The following is a 20590-nucleotide window of genomic DNA, read 5'->3' as shown; positions in this document are numbered from 1 at the left end:
CAGGTTCAATTCCCAGTCAAGGGTATGTATCTCGGTTGCAGATTCAATCCCCACCTCCAGTTGAGGCGAGTGTGAGAGGCAAGCCATCCATGTATCTCTCTCGGTCGATATTTCTCTTTCTTTATCTCCCCACCTCTCTCTCTCTTCCTCTCTCTCATAAAAATCAATGGAAACATACTTTCAGGTGAGGATTAATAAACAAAAAGAAAAACTTCAAGCTGCACACTGATGTCTGTGCCCCTGCTGGTGTGAGAAAAGGAACCAAAGGTGTGCATGTTCGCACCTGTTTCAGTCTACAAAATGCATCCGGAGAGGATGGCCCAGAAAGCACTGAAGTTAACACTGGAAAGGTACTGACGGAAGGGGAACAGACCAAAAGTGCATCTCAAAAATTTGGCTTTTGTACCGTGGTAATGTTCCACAGATTCAAACTATAAAATTATTGCTCAACCCGCCAGGGCGGCCTTGGAGCAGTGCCGCAACTCCTCTAGCGAACATGGCGCTCCGAGCCGCAAGGGCCGTGTGGGCCGCGGCCTGCAGCCTGCGCACCGCACCGCGTGGGCGCCCGATGCGGCCCTGGGGCCTGAGGGCGGGCGCCATCCGGACGCTGCACACCGGTCCCGATCTGCTGTTGGTGCGTAAATTCACAGAGAAACATGAATGGATAACAACAGAAAATGGTACTGGAACAGTGGGAATCAGCAATTTTGCACAGGAAGCATTGGGAGATGTTGTTTACTGTAGTCTGCCTGAAATTGGGACAAAACTGAACAAGCGACGAGTCTGGTGCTTTGGAAAGTGTGAAAGCTGCTAGTGAACTCTATTCTCCTCTGTCAGGAGAAGTAACTGAAATTAATACAGCGCTTGTGGAAAATCCAGGACTTGTCAACAAATCTTGTTATGAAGACGGTTGGCTGATCCAGATGACACTGAGTAACCCTTCAGAACCAGATGAACTAATGAGTGAAGAAGCCTGTGAGAAATACATCAAATCTACTGAGGAGTGAAAATGAGCCCACCTAAATAAAGCAGTCTGAAACTAAGTAAATAAATAAATAACAAAATATAAAATTATTTTCATTTTTACTGAATTTATTGGGTTGACACCGGTAAATAAAATTACATAGGTTTCAGGTGTCCAATACTACAATACATTATCTGTATATTGTATCGTGTGTTCATCACCCCAAGTCAAGTCTCCTTCCGTCACCATTTACCCCCCCATACCCTCTTTTACCTCCCCCTACCCTTTACCTCTGGTAATCACCATACTGTTGCCTGTGTCTGTTTTGGGGTTTTTGGTTTTTTTTGTTTGTTTGTTTTTTGCATAACCCTTCACCTTTTAAAACAAATGGAAAATAGAAACTAAAACAAACAAAAGTTAATTGTATATCAAAGTGGTAACATTACACACACACAGAATCATTTCCGTGGAGTTTGAACACACAAAGAACCTTACACTGAGTCTCACTGTCGTAGCTAAGTATATGGTAGCACATGCCAGATACATAGATGCTTCATTTCATCAGGACCCAACGTTCTCTGTGCAAGAGGAGTGATGCAAACATATCAAAGCATTTATGGGCGAAACCTGCTGCACCAGAAACTTGAACCGGCAATACTGTCTTGAGCTCATCCATGTGGCTGCAATGGACTTCCTGGCCACCTCCACTCAGACCCCAGAAGCAATGACATGTCGCAGCAACCCCAAGCCTGGCCGGAAAAGTCCACCTGCAGGCCCAAGGCAAGGAGGACCCAGGAGCCAAGAGCTCTCCTGCTCCGGCGAGGGAGCGCTCACTGCCAACTAGGACAGAGATGTAAGGGGACCAAAAGAGGCCAACTCACCTTACTATATGCAAAAATTAATCCCAGAGGTGTTTACTACTAACAGGAAAAGGACATTCTGGACATGCACATGAAGACGGGTAACATCCAGGTAAATTAAGGCAGGGAGAGCCACCGCACACTGTTCCCACTCACACCTACCACCCACCACGCTCACCCCCACCACGCGCACCCCCACCACACGCACCCCCACCACGCTCACCCCCACCATGCGCACCCCCACCACGTGCACCCCCACCACGCGCACCCCCACCACGCGCACCCCCACCACACGCACCCCCACCACGCTCACCCCCACCACGCTCACCCCCCCCACGCACACCCCAACCACACTCACCCCCACCACGCGCACCCCCACCACACTCACAAGAAGCCTGCCACTTCTTCAACCCCTCTGACCACTTCCCACACCAGAACGCAGCTCTAGCTCAGCCTGCTATCTGGAAGGTTCCTCTGCCAGCATTCAGGGGCTCCCTGTCCCGCCGTCCTCAGAGAGGCCTCCCTAACCAGCCCCAAACACCTGATCTGCTCCACACCTGCCTGCCTCACTGTATCTGAGCTGCAGGGAAAGGGCACGTGCTCTCCTTCCGGCAGCACCCCCTTCGCAGGTGACAATGCCCAGCACAGAGAGTTGGCACTCGATAAGCCCTGGAGAATGAACGCACAAATGTTAACTCACTACCCGTCCATTATAGTCGTGCTGACCACAGAACAGGTAAGGATGTGGGAAACATCAAAACTCGGGACAACATCAGGGACAATTTTAAAGACCTCTGGTGACAGGACCACAGATTACTACTCATTTCTTTCCCACACTCTCTGTCTTTATCCAACTTTCCATGATGAGCATGTATTACTTAGGGAGAAAGCAACTGTTAAAGACTTGTAAGTACAGACTGTCTTCTCGTGGCCACCCCCAAAACCAGCGCACCCAGAGGAAGGCTCAGCAGACCTGGGGTTCAGTGCACAGCCCCCACAGACACCCAATCTTCTCTCTCCAGTGAAGACGACAGAGGTCATCACCTGAGCAGACAGGTGGAAGTGGCAGGTGCTACCTGCAGTCCCTACCAGGTTGCTCGTGGCCCCTGGGCTGCGGGAACAATAACAATAGCTTGTCTCACGCACAGGAGACAGCAGACCTGAACTTCAAGCCAATAAACAGACACAAGTCACAACTCCCCCTGCAGCCTGAAACACTGCAGCATCAGGGCAGGAGGAAGAACCACGGGGAACGTTTTTGTACAGCTTTGTGAAGTGCAGCTTACAGGGAAAAGATGACCCATTTTAAATGTACAATCTGATGAATCTGGACAAATGCACACATTTGTACAGTCACTACCACAATCAAGACTGAACACACTTCCATCAACCTGAACAGTCCCGGCGGGGCAGCAATCCCCACTGGGGAGCTGAACTGCTAGAACCCGCTCCTTGGGGTCAGACATGATGGGCTGTCTGCCTGGCTTCTCCAGGGCAGAGTTTCAGACCCTGCCCCCGCATTGTTGCAGGTGCCAGCACTGCTCCTGGTGCGGCTGAGGGCGCACTGTGGCTGGATCACCTGGTTCACCTCCCGGTTCTTCCTGATTTGGGCTATTATCAATGAAGCCAAAGCTTCCCACCAGTGTCTCCTTTCTCGTGGAGCAAGACTGCTGGACATGGCATTACCCACTGCCCCCGTTGGTTCCCCACCCTCCACCTCCACCACCAGGAGGAGAAGTGGGTCCCGTAATGACAGCGTGCTGAGGGTGGATTGGCTGGGTACGCCATGCGGCTTTCACCTGCATGGCCTTGTGGGATGTGGGCATCTGTCACATGCTTGCTGGTTTTCATATCTTCTTACTGTCTGTGCATACCTCCTGCTGTTCTTCACAGAGCTGAGTCCTCGTACTGGGAGCTGTGGGTCCTCCCCCTGCACTCTGGGCACACTCTTGCCAGCTGCACCCTCACTGCATGCCCGCCTTCCACTTTCTGAACGTCTGCCAATGCTGAAGTCCACTTTGTCACCTCCTCCTCCAAGAGCGTGCTGCTCCTGTCCTAGGAAACCTCCCAACACGCAGTCACAAAAGGTCACCATCTGTCTTCCTACAGGTGCTCTTTTCTTGTAGGGCAGGGCTTCACTCTCACTTCCGGGGACACTGCTGTCCTGAGGCAGCTGGGTACCCCCGTCTCCTCAATAAGAGCACAGAGCAATATAAACCCACACGATCACACTTCAATTGTGGGAAGAAGTGACACAGTCAAGGAAGTTCGCGCCTTGGCTCCCCAACCAGGGCATCCCAACTTGGGGCAGCTGACGAACCAGCCTCACCCCAAGCCCTTCTTCCTCCTACCGCCACCATCCGCCACTCCCACGCCACCCAGACAGGCAGGGCCAACAACACTCCTTGGCCACCATGCCCATGCGGCCCCACCATGAGGAGGCACCCTCTGTCATTGCCGAGGGTGGCTCCATAATACAAGTACCAAAATCACCCTGAATGTCTCCTAAAGCCCCAGAGAGTTCGGGCTGAGCCAGCTCCCTCCCAGGCATAGGGGCCCTTGCTCCCTGAACCCCAAAGCAAGGAGGCCTGCCTTGTGAGGATCCTGGTGTACCAAAACTTCTTCTAAAGACACAGGACTCAGGGTCAGGGACTGACAAGAGGGACAGTCTATCGCTGCACTAAGCCCAGACACACCTCCTCCCTCCCAAGGGGCACTGCTCACTGCCTAGTTACCGCTGGGACAGCTGACACTCCAAGGGTTAAGGGGCAGTGGAACCTGGCTCTCTCAGGACCCCTCCTACCCTTGGTCCAGAAGGACAGAGACGGGCAGAACCACCTGCAAGTGGGAACTGGACATCTCCCATCAGCCTCTAGGGCTCCTCCTCCCATCCCCTCCCACACAGGGCAGCCCCTACCCTGTCCCTGCAGAGGCCTGGAACTAGTGAACAGTTGCAGTAAGATTGCAGGTTATGAGGTTTATACACAAAAGTTAGTCACTTTCCTATAAACCAGCAATGAACAAGTGGAATTTGAGATTAAAAACAATACCATTCACATTAGCACCCAAAAAATTAATTAGCTAAGTACAAATCTAACAAAATACATATGAGGTCTATCTGAAGCCAACTATAAAACTCTGAGAATGAATCAAAGAAAAATTAAGTTGCTTGACTGGTGTGACCCATGAACCAGGAGGTCTCCTGTTTGATTCCCAGTCAGAGCACATGCCCAGGGTGCAGGCTCCATCCCCAGTAGGGGGCATGCAGGAGGCAGCCAATCAATGTTTCGCTCTCATCAATGTTTCCATCTCTCTATCCCTCTCCCTTCCTCTCTCTCTAAAATCAATAAAAACATTTTTGTAAATAAAATAAAAGAACTAAGTCAACGGAGAAATATTCCATGATCATGGACAAGAAGAATCAATATTGTCAAGATGTCAGTTCTTCCCAACTTGATCTGTACATTCAACACAATCCCCATCAGAACCCAGCACATTATTTTGTGGATATGGACCAACTGATTCTAAAGTTGATATGGAGGCAAAAGACCCAGAGCAGCCAAAGAAACCATGAAGGTGAAGAACAGAGTTGGAGGACTGATGCCACCGACTTCAAGACTGACTGTAAAGCTACAGCGATCAAGACAGCGTGGTTACTGGTGAAAGAACAGACACATAGACCAACAGAGCAGGACAGAGAGCCCAGAAATAGACCCCGTAAATATGGTCAACTGACCTCGACAAAGGAGCAAGGGCAGCTCAATGGAGAAAGAACAGTCTCCTCGACAAGTGGTGCTGGAACTGCTGGACATCCACATGCAAAACAAGGATCTGCACGCAGAATTAACCCAAAACGGACCACAGACCTAAACGTAAAACGCAAAACTATAAAACTCCTGAACGTAACAACAGGAGAAAACCTAGAGGACCTTGGGTTTGGAGGTGACTTTTTACAACAACAAAGGCACGACCCAGGAAGGAGAAAAGTGATGAGCTGAACTTAATTAAAAAAACACTTCTGAAAAAAAAAAAAAAAAAACACTTCTGGCCCTAACCAGTTTGGCTCAGTGGAGAGAGCATCAGCCTGAGGACTGAGGGGTCCCGGGTTCGATTCTGGTCAAGGGCATGTACCTTGGTTGCGGGCACATCCCCAGTGGGGAGTGTGCAGGAGGCAGCTGATCGATGTTTCTTTCTCATCAATGTTTCTAGCTCTCTTTCCCTCTCCCTTCCTCTCTGTAAAAAATCAATAAAACATTTTTTAAAAAATAAATAAAATAAAAAATAAAAATAAATAAAAAACACTTCTGCTCTACAAAAACAATACCGAGAGAATGAGAAGACAACCACGGAGAGGAGAGATAGTTGCAAAAGACACATCTGATGCAGGACTGTTTTCCAAAAGATACAAAGAATTCTAAACCCAGAAAGAAAACAATGAACCTGATTAAAAATGGGCCCAGACCTTCCCAGACCCCTCACCAAATAGATACACAGATGACGGGTAAGCAAATGAAAAGATGCTCCGCGTCCTAGTCATCGGGGAAATGGAAATGAAACAATGAGATTCCACTGCACACCTATCAGAGCGGCCAAAACCCAGAGCACTGACCACACCAAGTGCCGGCGAGGACGGGAGCAGCGGGAGCCCCCTTCACTGCTGGCGGGAAGGCAGGGGCGCAGCCACTGTGGAAGGCAGCTGGGTGGTCTCTTACCAAACTGAACAGACTCGTGGGACCCAGCAGTCACGCTCCCTGCTATTTACCCAAAGGAGCTGAAAGCTGATGTCCACACAAAACCTGCCCACCGACGTTTACAGCAGCTTTGTTCTTGATTGACAGGACGGGAAGCAGCCCAGGCGTCCTTCCGCAGGTGGGTGGATGAATCACCGTGAAACAAAAGCAGCTCTACACAAACTGTATTTACTTTTTTTTTTTTTTTTTAATGATGTTGCTAGTATTAGAGACTCCAGGAGATGGCCTAAACCCCCTCAGAAGAAGCCTCTGGTAGCTGGCTGACCGGCAGAACTAGGATGTCTGGGCCCCAGTACAGTGGCAAAGCCTCGGAGCATGCGTCCAGGAGCCCGTGTACATCACACATCAGGGGGACAGGACATGGGACACAGGCTCAAGGCGCCTCCTTTCAGCCAGGCGAGGCTCAGTCCCAGATGCCACGGGCATGCAGGGCACAGCCATCTGCTCACATGCAGCCTCCTCCACAGTGACCTGGGACTAGTCCCAGTACGACATCAGCAGCAGGAGTGGGACAGCCACTGGACACCCTGGGATACCCTGCTCAAGATACCCTTCTATCTGGGCTCTTTTATCAGTGTCCTCCTTCCACTCCCAATAACACCTGGTAAACAATCGCCATCACACTGGTGCGACCCACCTAATACCAGACCCCCAGCCGTCTTTGGTCACTCTGCACTCACCAAACCCGCCCTGGCAAGGCGACCTGCTCTCCAGCCACAATGTCCCAACAGCTGACCCACAGCTTGGTGCTCTTCCTACTAAATTAAAGCTAAAATCAACCCATGTGTTTAGCCATGTCTGGGAAGAGGCCACAAGCAGGTACGAAAGAGGAGCGAAGGTGTGGTGACCATGGGTGAGACAGCGGCTGCCAAAGGTGCAGTGGGACGCTGGCCGGGTCCCAGCTCTTCTGGGGTGGTGTTTGTAAGGTGCTTATTTTTTTAAATATATTGTTATTGATTTCAGAGAAGACAGGAGAAGGAGAGACAGATAGAAACTTCAATGATGAGATAGAGACATTGAACAACTGCCTCCTGCACACCCCCTACTGGGGATCGAGCCTGCAACCCAGGCATGTGCCCTGACCGGAAATTGACACTGAACCACTGAGCCACGCTGGCTGGGCTATAGGTGCTTATTAAACTGTTTAAATGACACATAGATAAGGCAGGCTGCACTCGGACCAAAGACTGTGACTAATTCAAATCCATGCATCTGACTCCTAAACATGGGCCCTGTCCTCACCTAGTCCCTGTCTCAATTAAAGGCCATCAAAAGTCCCAGCCTGTCTGCCCAGTGGACAGACCACAAACACCTCCAGGAAACTCCCTGACTCAGGCCACAGGCACGCCCACCACGCGAGTGCCACACTCATGCGCAGGTTCCGGAATGAGACCAGCCAGCCATGCCCTCTGCCGTCAGAGAACCCACAGAGCGCCACCTCACAGGCTCAGCACCACTTGCCCCATGGCCAAACCCATGGACACGGCCCCAGTGAGACCCAGCGTCCTGAGGAAGCACCGGGCGTCCAGCAGGCACACGGGGCCTGGGGCCAGAGTGCTGAGCAGGGTGTCCAGAAAACCATGTCCTGGGCAGAAAGGCCAGCAACTGCAAAGGGCAGCCATGACCTGGCCTGCTGACCAGTGAGGGAGGAAGTGGGCTGTGCTGGAGCTGGGACAAGACTGTGACACCTCCCAGGTTCAGTCCACCATCCGGAGGCCAGGCTTCACTCCAGAAGCAACAGAAACCATGAGGTCCCAAGTGGAGCAGGCCCAGCCAGGGGACGAGTAAGGAGCAGCCAAGAGCGTGCTCGGCCTGCGCACTGAGGGGACTGAGACCACGCCCTCCCGCTGGAAGCCACCTGCCCACCAGCCGGCACGGAACACCCAGAGACTGGCTTGATCAAGGTTCAAAGATACACAAGACTATGAGATAAGCACTCCAGGCCCTCCCACCAGAACAAGTGGTTGCTAAAGTTACCCTAATAGCTCAGACCTCTTTCAGAGAAATAAAAACGCACAGGTAAAGGTAAAGAACCCATCCCGAGGTCCAGGCCCGCATTCCAGTCCCCAGAAGAGGACACCTGCAGGGAGTCCTAGGACCAACACGCCCTCGACACACAGGTAAGCACAGACCTCACCAGCATGTGGCCCTTCACAGATGCCAAGAAGGACTCACACGGGACACCGTGCCCACCTGTGTCCCACACACAGCCACCTCACCATCTCACATGCGGACACAGAACTGAGTTTGGTGACTTCTTACCGCCTGTGCTTTCACAGGTTGTTGGGCCTCTGGCTCTCCCAACTCGGGACTCAGTTCTCTCTAGAGCAGTGGTTCTCAACCTTCTGGCCCTTTAAATACAGTTCCTCATGTTGTGACCCAACCATAACATTATTTTCGTTGCTACTTCATAACTGCAATGTTGATACTGTTATGAATCATCACGTAAATATCTGATATGCAGGATGGTCTTAGGCGACCCCTGTGAAAGGGTCGTTCGACCGACAAAGGGGTCGCGACCCACAGTTTGAGAACCACTGCTCTAGAGCAATAGGTCCCGGCAGGTGGCAGCCCTGCAGTCACCAAGCCAACACCATCCCAGAGCACAGTCTTAGGGAGCCACAGAGGCATGTCTGGGCAGGGCAGCCTCCACCAGGGGTTCAGGGTCAGCACCCTAGATGGCACCCAGTCTATGGTTTCCAAACTTCCAAGTGTGACATGAAAGCAGGGTTGGCTGCAAGGTGCAGGAGCTCCGCCTGAATTCAGGACGCTGAAGGGTGCCAACTCAGGGTTGCCTGTGCCTCCTGAGCCCACCACAACCGCGGCTGGTCTGGGACCACCTTCGCCACCTCACTCCAGCGCTCTCAGAACAGACTTTTTGGACCGAGTTTCCCAACTGTAAGTACATGACGGAGTGGCACCAACCTGACTGTTTCTAATCAGGTTAAAGCAGTAGAGGAACTGTAGTGCCCATGTGAACACGACAGGCAGAATGCCGGCCTGAGACAGTGTGCTGGACAGAGCAGCTAATGAGACTCCATTCAGAAACGACACCGCCAACTGGACACCCACACCACACTCGGATCTGCTGTGGTCCCAGCACAAGCCCATCAGAGGGCAGGACATGGGCCTGGCGGAAGCTGGTGCTCAGTGAACATTTGCTGACTGACGAACCAAACTCACAAGCCAGCGCCCAGGTCAGGGCTGATGACTGTCCACCAAGGCAGCCCCCAGGCACAGCGGCTCCTGCAGCTCCCTGTGCAGGAGAAAGGGACCACTCCCAGACTAGGATGCCTCCAGACACTCACCCTTCCTTCCAGCCGGTGTGATCACTATAGAGCCCAGAGGAGCTGTTCAGACTTTCCAAGGTAGGACCATGAAGGACAAGTGCCTGCTAACCCAGGAAGTCCAGCGGCCACCAGACACATGCTCATCTCCTGCCCCCAGGTCTCTGGCACACATGTGTCAGATCCTAGGCACAGTCAGCCTCTCGCTGGGCATGCAAACACTTCCCTTTGTGGCATTTCTCTAAGAAGCCTGGTCCCTCTGCATCCACTGCTTCATGTGGACACAACCAGAAGAGATGCCACAGGAAGGAGCCAGCCCCAAGGGCCTCTCTACAGGCCTCACCCCTCTGTTAAGTGTCCATAAGGTCTTTGAAAAGCTCCTCACCTCTGCTGGCTTCAGTAGCTTTGCCCAAGGGAGCTTTTCTTCATGGGTCCATGTAGCTCCAGAAACCTATAGACTCGTGAACTGTCCCTCAGCAGACGGCAGGAAGTCTAGGATTGCACACACAAAAACTGCAAGCCACCTGAGTCTATCAACTCAACTATCCATCCCAAGTAATAATGTCCATTCTAAGCCATTTTCATAAATAAAAAGGCAAAGAAGCCAGGAGACAATTGCTACTCTTAATGACAAACATCCCTACATTATAAAACACTTTTATGCCCTGGCCAGTTTGGCTAAGTAGATAGAGTGTCGGCCTGCGGACTGAGGATCCCAGGTTCGATTCCGGTCAAGGGCACATGCCTGGGTTGCAGGCTAGATCCCCAGTGGGGGGTGTGCAGTAGGCAGCCAATCAATGGTTCTCTCTCATCACTGATGTTTCTATCTCTCTCTCCCTCTCCTTTCCTCTCTGAAATTAATAAAAATATTTTTTTAATCTGTTAAAAAAAAAAAGCTCTTCAGCCCTGACTGGTTGCTCAGTGGTTAGAGCGCCAGCCCTCCTAACTGAAGGGTCACAGGTTCAATCACGGTCAAAGGCATGTACCTCAGTTGCAGGCTCAATCCCCAGCGCAAGTCAGGGCCTGTGTGGGAGGCAATCAGTCAATGTGTCTCTCACATCCATGTTTCTCTGTCTCTCCCCCTCCCAATCTCTCTAAAAATCCATGGAAAAATATTCTTGGGTGAGAATTAACAAAAATTTTAAAAAAAGCTCTTAAAACAAGTGCCCCACATATACCTTGCTTTCCCAGAGACCTGGCAGCATTCAGGACCCACTCTGCCTAGCTCCAATCGCCGCCTCTCCCCTGCCATCCTCTAAATTCCATCAGATGCCATGACTCCCAAATTCCGACCTCTTCTTACCTCTCCCTGCACCCCTGCCTTACATTCAATTCCTCATACACTTCCTCAGAAACATGTCAAAACAGGGACACTGGTCCTCCTCCCCTCCGCAACTGCCCAGATTCCAGGGAGGGCAGTCCCAATCTCAGTCAACCCTCACTTCAAATCTATCAGCATGTCCTGTGACTATGTCCACAGCACGGCTGCCCCCTCACCAGCACCTTCTTGCCCCGAAGTGCGCAGTCTCACTGGCTGCCGCCACAGCCTTTCCCTGTCCTGTGCGGTCTGCTCCGGGCCAGCGGCTGCCACACTGACACCGGGACACAAACACAGCCTGGGGAGGAGGGATTAGCTGTCCTGGCTCCTAGAATCCTGCTCTGTCCACTCAGACCTCTGACGCTCCAAAATAAGTCACTTCAGGCTGAGAAGCTCCTATCATTTGCCACTCAAGTTCTGAAATCTGACATCCATCTGATGGCATCATAAAGAACTGTCTTCAGCCGAAACCGGTTTGGCTCAGTGGATAGAGCGTCGGCCTGCGGACTGAGGGGTCCCGGGTTCGATTCCGGTCAAGGGCATGTGCCTGGGTTGCGGGCACATCCCCGGTGGGAGATGTGCAGGAGGCGGCTGATCGATGTTTCTCTCCCATCGATGTTTCTAACTCTCTGTCTCTCTCCCTTCCTCTCTGTGAAGAATCAATAAAATATATTTAAAAAAAAAAAAAAAGAACTGTCTTCATTTCTCCCCAACCTCTGGGTTCAGAAACCATTTGGATATAGGCCCTCTGGGGTGCAAGTTCTCCAAAGCCATGGGATATCCCACCCGACCCCCTTCACATGGACACACTGCTCCTCATGAGTTCAGGGGTCAGAAGAAGCATGTGCATTCCTTCCTCCCGGGTCACGTGGGAGAGGCAGAAAGATCCCATCAAGGCTCTAACTTCAGGAGGGAAGCTTGAAGGTCCAACCCAGCATAACAGGCCCAAAGGGCTGCAGAGGGCTGAGCTCACGACACCCACAGTGGAAGGGCGGGGAGCTCCATAGCCTCCACCTCCTAACTCAGTCCCCTGCTCCCAGCCTTTTCCCCCATCCCCCATCCACAACCTCAGCCCCAAACTCCAGTCCCTGCCTCCAGCCATGGCCTCCATCTCCTGCCTCAGCCTCAGTCTACTCACACACAGCAGTGTGCGGACGGGCAGGCAGCCAGAGAAGGGAGCCAGACAAATGGGAGAGAGGGGGGACACCTATGCACTTTTCAGGTATGGGCAATTTTTATATCTGTTTCCTAAACGCTTTGATTACTTGGACTAGACATCTAAGGATATGTAAAAATCAGAAGTTCAGTCCTAGCTGGTTTGGCTCAGTGGATAGACCAGCGGTTCTCAACCTGTGGGTTGCGACCCCTTTGGGGGTCGAACAACCCTTTCACAGGGGTCGCCTAAGACCATCGGAAAACACATATATCATTACATATTGTTTTTGTGATTAATCACTATGCTTTAATTATGTTCAATTTGTAACAATGAAATTGGGGGTCACCACAACATGAGGAACTGTATTACAGGATCGTGGCATTAGGAAGGTTGAGAACTACTGGTATAGAGCATCGGCCTGCAGACTGAAGGGTCCTGGGTTCAATTTCGGTCAAGGGCACATGCCCGGGTTGAGGGCTCAATCCCCAGTAGGGGGCGTGCAGGAGGCAGCCAATCAACGATTCTCTCTCATCATTGATGTTTCTCTCTCTCCCTCTCCCTTCCTCTCTGAAATCAATAAAAATAAAAATTGGAAGTTCTAACTCAAAGAGTTCGTAGCCCCACCACAAAGATACCCAGTTTCCAGTCTCACACACAACTTCCCAGCACTCACTACCTCACAGGGAGTAGAGGAGCTATTCTAAGGCATGCCATATGCACGTGTGTGTAACGCACCATGCCACCACAGGAAAGGACAGTCCCCGTCACCCTCCTGGCACACAGAATCCAGAACAGAGGGGCCTACTGCGGAAGCCCCTCCCCTCTGCCTTCCTACTTCCTATACCTGCCTGATGACTGTCAGAGGTCCATCAAGTCACAGCTGCTGGCCTCCAGCCTGCGGCAACTGTCAGAGCTGAGAGCATTAAGCAGTCACTATTTCCCAGGACCAGGCAGCCAGCCTGAGACTCCTGATGCATCAACATGAAGAAAAGTTAAAGTACTTTTGAGAACTGTGCAAATTTCCCCAAATCTGAGGCAACTTTCTCCAGAGTCCTTTCAAATCTCTGCTTCAAGATTTTCAAAACCAGTTGTTAGATTTTGATCAACTCACATATGACTAAAAAAGCTCTTCAATCATCTACACTAATAAAAGAGAAACATGGTAATTGGCGTACGACCGCTATCCTTTTCATTGGCTAATCAGCGAGATATGCAAATTAACTGTCAGCCAAGATGGCGGCCGGCAGCCAGGCAGCTTGAAACTAATATGAGGCTTGCTTGCCTCAGTGAAGGAGGAAACCAACGTTCCCCGCCTGCAGCTGCAGGCCTCTGAGCGGGCAGTTTAAGAAGCATTGTAACAAATACTGCCGGACTTCAACCAGCAGATTCGCAACATTGTAAGCAAAGGCCAGAAACCTACTTTCAGCGCGGAGGCCTAAGAGCTGGAGCCAAGCCTCAAGGTAAAGCTGGCCCAGAATAAAAAAGAAAAAAAAAAGAAAAAAAGGAGCGGTTGGGAACTTCAGTCCCAGCCTGAAAACAGACCTCAGCCCCTCACCCAGACTGGCCAGGCACCCCAGTGGGGACCCCCACCCTGATCCAGGATACCCTTCAGGGCAAACCAGCCAGCCCCACCCATGCGCCAGGCCTCTACCCTATATAGTAAAAGGGTAATATGCCTCCCGGCACCGGGATCAGCGTGGCAGGGGGCAGCGCCCAAACCCCCTGATCGCCCTGCGGCTCTGTGTATGACAGGGGGCGGGGCCCCAACCCCCTGAGCAGCCCTGCTCTGTGCCTGATAGGGGGGAGCTCCCCAACCCCCGCCCCACGGGCCCTGCTCTGTGTGTGATGGGGTAGAGCCATAACCTCCCCATCGGCCCTGCCCTGAGTGTGAGAGTGGTGGCGCCCCAACCCCCTGATCGGCCCTGCTCTTGGGTGATAGAGGGCGGTGCCCCAACCCCCTGATGGGCCCTGCTCTGTGTGTGACGGGGGGTGGCGCCGCAACCTCCCCATCGACCCTGCCTTGAGTGTGACAGGGGACGGTGCCCCAACCCCCCAATGGGACCTACCCTGAGCGTGACTGAGGGTGGCATCGCAACCTCCCAATCCGCCCTGCTCTGTGCATGACAGGGGCGGCGCCCCAACTCCCCAATCGGCCCTGCTCTGAGCCCGACCAGGGGCTGCACCTAGGGATTGGGCCTGCCTTCTGCCACCCAGGAGCAGGCCTAAGCCAGCAGGTCGTTATCTCCCGAGGAGTCCCAGACTGCGAGAGGGCACAGGCCAGGCTGAGGGGCCCCCCTCCCCCCCCAGTGCACAAATTTTTGTGCACCGGGCCTCTAGTATATTTATAAATGTGTGGAACTCTGGGCAGGTGTTTAAGAGCGACTCCTTCAGTGCACCTGAGAGCCAGGCATTGGGCCCCCTGGTGGTGCCAGAACCGCCCTGGGAGCCAGGCCTCTGGCCCATTGGGTCCACCAACCACCCATGTAGCCAGGAGACCACTTCCCTAAACGCTTTATTATGGGTCCCTCACAAAGAGGGCCCTTGTGTGGCAAATTGTAAACAGCTGGAAGAGCCGCCCACTGTTCAAACTCAGGTAATTCAGCCTTAAGCCCTCAGCACAGGGCAGTCAGCCCCCTTTACGGCGGGGGGGTGGAGGGACTAAGCAACCTTGTTGCTAAAATGTGAGGACCGCCAACTCCAAAAGACACCCACATCGGCGTGCAACTTTATCCCAATCCCAGTACCCAGACAGCTCTGTCCACCCTAATGATGCTGGGGACAGCCAGGAGGGAAGCCTGAACAGAGGGTGAGAAAGAGGGACCCCTGCTCACACCCTGGGCCTCCTTCCATGGGCAGTATGAAGGTGCTAGGCCAAGGAGAGCTGTCCAGTGCTGGCCATGGACAGCTCTCAAAAAGTTAGTCCCATGCCGAACCGGTTTGGCTCAGTGGATAGAGCGTCAGCCTGCGGACTCAAGGGTCCCGGGTTCGATTCTGGTCAAGGGCATGTACCTTGGTTGCGGGCACATTCCCACTGGGGGGCGTGCAGGAGGCAGCTGGTCGATCTCTCTCATCGATGTTTATAACTCTCTATCCCTCTCCCTTCTTCTCTGTAAAAAATCAATAAAATATATTTAAAAAAAAAAAAGTCCTTTTTCTTTCCAAACATCACTGTTATCTAAGTACAGCCAAAGAAAACTTTGGTTAAGGCCTTTGGCCTAAGCGAGGCCCACTTGTCTGGGACCCCCTGCAACAAGCTGGGCTGGTTTCTTCTCACAGAAGCAGCGTCAGCCACAGCAGCAGGCTCCTGGGTCCCTGAGAACATGGCCGTCTGGACAGTTTGAATGGGAACAAAGCTGTGTGGAGTCTTCGCTGCCTCTACAGCCACATGAAGTTCTAAAACCAGTGAGAACATAAGGGGCTGGGACAACGTGTGAATACCGAAGGCTCCGTGGTGGCGGTGTACAGGGCTCACCAGATGCAATTTCACAGGCTTCACAAACGCCGATCCCTTTTCCAGTTGGGAAAGCCGAGGCTCTAAGGAAACATGTTCTGCCCCAGGTCAGAAAGCAACAGTGTCCTTGAGTAACAAAATCTCAGCTTCTAAGAATGTCCCTCATGCCAAAGCACTTGCTACAAGTCAGCCACCAGAATTTCCATTTCTTGCAACTTCAGGGCTGGGCGCTACATGCTCCACCACCCAGCTGGGGACCATACTCCCGACTCAGCTGGCCTAAGCAGCACGGGCAGCTACCACTAGATTGTCTCTTTCCCCACCAACAAATAACTCACTTCACGTGTCAGGGAAGCAATGTCGCAGACACTGGTCTCTATAAGCATATTACTCCAGGGAGTGTTCACTTTATTGAGTTTAGAGAGAGCAAGGAAGAGAGGAAGAGGGAGGGGGAGAGAGGAACACTGATGGGTTGCCTCCCATGCACACCCACACCGGAGTTCAAACCCGAAACCTGGGTATTGCCCTGACCAGGAATGGAACCCGCCACCTTTTGGTGTACAGATAATGCTCCAACCAACTGAACCACCCAGCCAGGGAAGAAGGGTTCACTTCAAATAAGTCACGTGCAAATGTCCCCGAGGGCAAGGTCCCTGGGCCAGTGGGGGGAAATGGTGTTGCCCTGGAATGGGAGCCCACACTGGCCAAGCCTTAGAGCCACGGGAGAGCAAATCCTGTGGAAGCAGGACAGACAAGGTGTAAAGGAGAGAGGGACAAGGGTCACCATCCCTTGGAGGCCATACCTGGGCCTTGGTACTTCAGCGTCAGCCCACGGTGGGCTCGTGCTGAATTGGTTTTGGCAAGCTCAGTCTTGGTAGTCTCCCTGCCACCCAGACTGACCCCAGGAAGGGAGGGTTCTGAGAGGGCCGGCTTCCTTCACACATTCCAACTGCCTACAATCTGTTATTTCACTTGGCACCTGTGTGTGTGGCTTTGTCACTTGGCACCTGTGTGTGTGGCTTTGTCAACCCTGAGACCCTTAATCCCTCCCAAGCATTTGTATCACAGTTGTAACAAGAATGATCTATTAGCCAAACAAGAATCATATTTATAAGTTACTTCTACCTCGCTTTATACCTTCTTATGATGAAAGACTTAAATGAAAAGGAAACATCCAATAGGAGGATTTAGTATTTTCTGATCAATTACATGATGTAGCTAGAATATTCACATCTGTCACTTTGGTTTACAGAATTAAATTGTACTCTGTACAAGAGGACGCCGTTCTGGGGGCACTGGGAGAAGTTTCAACTCAATTTTTTTTGCTTCTACTGTTATTAAAATGGAGTGACTTAATTCATCAGAGTTCCCAATCAGAATATCAACTGGGGAGGAGGGGTATGAAGAGATGTAAACTTTTTGTTTTCTAGAAAACATGTGGCTCCTTTAAAGCACAGATCTCAGCCTTCATCACGCAAACAAATGTCACTATGAGCTGTCCTGTGCTCTCACACACGGGACTAATGCAAAGACTCACAAGACAGCCGGCACAATTGTTACTACGTTGTTTGTCTACCTGTCACATGAACACATTCCTCACACTGACTTAGAACAAAAAATGCAAGTGAGTCTAGGGTCACTGTCCCTACACTAGGAATCACACACCAAGGGGATCCCATGAACCCCAAACACCACACCTTTCACAGCCCCTGCAAGCCAGGCCCAGCGCCCACTTCACAAACTTCATGGACAAGCTCACAGCAGGTCTAGATAACGAAAGTATTGAGTAGGCATTGTCCTTGCTGAAAACAAGGCAAGTGCTGAAGCCAGCAAGGCCGCTGAAGGGACCCTCACAGACAAGTAAACAGCCTCCTGACAGCTTACATCATGTACCACAACCTCAAATTCCCTTTTGTAAATGGCCCTAACAACTAGCCATACTTTCTACTAAAAGGTCAAAATACACATAATGAGTAAAACAGAGCCACCAATAAAACACCCCTACAAACTCCGAAACCCCACGGCCTTTCCCCCTGGCATGCTGCCCCACCACCACCCACAGCACTGGTCCTGGCAGCCCCGTCCCTCCCTGCCCCACCCCATCAAAACAGATGCCCGCCAAGCTCTGCCCCCAGGACCAGCTCACCTGTGGTGACAGGAAGCCTTTCCTTCTTAACTCGCTGGAATTCTTTCTCAGGGTGACCTGTGGCTCTTTCCAGCAAGCACGAGGGGACACGAGGTGCTGTTTCTACTACTCCTGCCACCTCTGCAGCTGCTCCACCAGCACATGTCACTACACAGCACGGGAGGAGCACTCCAGAAGCTCAGCACTCAGTCCACGCAGGCGAGGCGGAGCGGACACAACAGAAAGCAGGCGCCACAAGTGTAAAGGTTCGCTCTGCCTAAGAATCCCAGAACAAGCAGCGGGACGAGTCAGACTGTGGGGCCCTTGCACTGTCACACCAAAGAACCCGAAAGGATGGCGAGTTGACAGGAGACCGAGTGGAGGACACAGAAGCTGTCTGTCGGCACCTCCGAAAAACCCGCAGCCTGGAGAGCAACCTGCCCACCACTGATGTCACTGATGGTAGTAACCAAAGGAACTGAGGTCCTTTCAGTGATCACACTGTGCTCAACAAGAAAATGACAGAAATATTCCTGCAGCCCAGGAAGGGTATGTACCCAGGAGTCCCCCAAGGTGCCCCAGAACCTCTGTCACTTGGGTGTTAGAAGGGAAGCAGAACCTCTCCATGCAGACCTGCCCAGCCTCAAGGAGGGGTGTCACTCTGCCTGACCCACCATGAGGGGACACATCACACCAAAGGAGCAGGAAAGTTCAGTGAGAATACAGGCCATATGCCTTATCCCAGAAACAGGAGAGGAAATCACCAAGTGTGGGAAAACCATGGAACCAGGCTGTCTCCACACCCTGTAAAACCCAGTAAGGTGTGCCTGGGAGCGCCTGCTATTGCTCTCCACAGAGGAGACACCAAGCAAGGGCACACAGGGCCAGCAGAGGAACTGTGAGCACTGGCACAAAAACTTTGCAACGCAAAGCCAACCGCTGCACAAAGTAACAGATCCCGGCTGCCACATCACACTGGGTGTGCAAGAACTCACACTCACACTTGCGACTCTCCAGCACCTGGGCTGAGGTGCACCTGAGCTTGCTGCAGGCCCGTGCAAGACCCATGACCTTAGGTCCTCCAGTCCTACAACTTCCTGGACTCCCTACTAGGGCAGCAAAGACCCTCCCCCCGCCAGTGGTCACTCACCTGGAGGCAGCTGGAAGTTCTGGATGTTCGTTGGGTTCTGGGGCGGCTGTGGCAGACGAGGGGCCAGGACCGTGGGCGTCAGCGTGGCCCGGATACCGCTGGTAGTGACCGAAGGCGTCCTGGGCAGACTCTGGGTGACCGCGCTGGCAGAGCCCTTGGGCAGCCCGGTAGGGGTGCCGGGGGCGGGCGGCGGGAGGCCGGTGGCCGTGGACAGCGCCCCTTGCATAGTTGGCCCGAGGATCATGCCGGCCCCCGCGCCGGCTGGGCAGCTGGCCGCCAGGGTCTGTGGTGGCGGGGGCGCCGGCTGCACCGCGGTCTTGGGTGAGTCTGCCTTGGCCACCTGCGCGGGCGCGGCGGCGGGCCCGGGCGCAGCAGCGGGCCCGGGCTGACTGTTGGCGGCCTGCGCGGGGGAGGGCGCGGGGGAGGGCGCGGGACCCGGGGCAGGCGCGGGGGCGGGGGCGGGCGCGGGCGCGGGGGCCGGGGCCGGGGCCGGGGCCGGGGCCGGAGCAGGCGCGGGGACTGGGATGGGCGCAGGCGCAGCGCTGGCCCCGTTCTGCGCGGCCACTGGGGGTCCCGCCGGGTGGCCGGCCGGCCGGGCCAGGCTGGCGGCGGCGGGCGGCGGCGGGGCGACGGCGGACGTAAGGGGCGCGGGGGGCGCGGGGGGCGCGGCGGGCGCGGCGGGGGGCACAGGGGGCGAGGGGGCGCGGGGCACGGGCGCGGCGGGGGCGCCGCGGAAGGGCGGTGTCTGGATGACAGTGGCGGCGGCGGGCTTGGGCGGCGGCGCGGGCGGGGGCCCGTTGTGCAGCAGGCTGACAGCAGGTGCGGCGGCGGCGGCGCGGAGTGAGTTCCCCAGCGCGGCGCTCCCATTCAAAGTTTGCGCGGCGCCGGGGCCGCCGGGCGGGCCGTTGCGGGCGGCGGGCTTAGCGACTGGCGCGGCCCCGGGCCCGGCGCAGGCCCCGGTTCCGGGCCCCGGCGGCGCTCCGGCCTCGAGTGTGCTCAGCTTGGCGGCGGGCCCTGCGGGGACAAGCGGCGGCGCGATGAAGAAGCGGCCCGGCGGCTTCCGCCCGCCCCAGGCCGCGCCGCGCTCTACCTGCGGGGGGCGGCTCCGGCGCCGCGGCGGGCGCGCCCTCGGCCGCTCCGGCTCCGGTGTGGTTCCCGAGCGCGGCGGCGGGCGCGCGGGGCGCGAGGTGATGGTGGTGGGCCGCGCTGGCCGCCAGCTGCGACTCGAGCGAGCCCACCAGGTCGCTCACCACTTTCTCGTCCACCTCGCTGTTGAAGAAGACATCGTCCAGCAGATCCGAGCCCGCCGCCATCTTTCCTCCTCGGCCCGCCGCCGCCGCCGCTCGGCCGGCGCTGGGCGGGGAGGCGGCTCCGTGCGGGCGGGCAGGCGGGCAGACGGGCAGCCGGCGGGGGCGGGCGGGGGGCGGCGCGCGCCGGGCGGGGCGGGGGCGGCGGCCGGGCGGGGGGCGCGGGAGGCCGGCGCTGGGGGGGGGCGGGGGAGGGCCGCGCTGGTGCACTGCGCAGGCGC

General features: G+C 54.3%; 1 protein-coding gene and 1 pseudogene across 2 annotated transcripts in view; one reads left to right on the top strand and one right to left on the bottom strand.

The window, feature by feature from the left end:
• The window catches only part of TAF4 (TATA-box binding protein associated factor 4), a gene marked incomplete at its 5' end in the record, with an annotated part of 64002 nt that extends 43627 nt beyond the window's left edge, over nt 1–20375 (bottom strand). The window contains 2 exon segments of the mRNA XM_081096704.1: nt 19063–20132; nt 20134–20375. Coding sequence (XP_080952830.1) covers nt 19063–20132; nt 20134–20375 — 1312 coding nt within the window.
• Nucleotides 497–1007, top strand: LOC308523872 (glycine cleavage system H protein, mitochondrial-like; annotated as a pseudogene). Its single transcript has one exon. The product of its transcript is annotated as a glycine cleavage system H protein, mitochondrial-like (transcript).
• Nucleotides 20376–20590: the final 215 nt, after the last annotated feature.

The sequence above is a fragment of the Myotis nattereri genome (genome assembly GCF_964212035.1).
Source record: "Myotis nattereri genome assembly, chromosome: 8".
NCBI lineage: Eukaryota > Metazoa > Chordata > Mammalia > Chiroptera > Vespertilionidae > Myotis > Myotis nattereri.
Note: the sequence above shows the minus strand (reverse complement) of the source record. Positions and strands in the feature narration are given on the sequence as shown.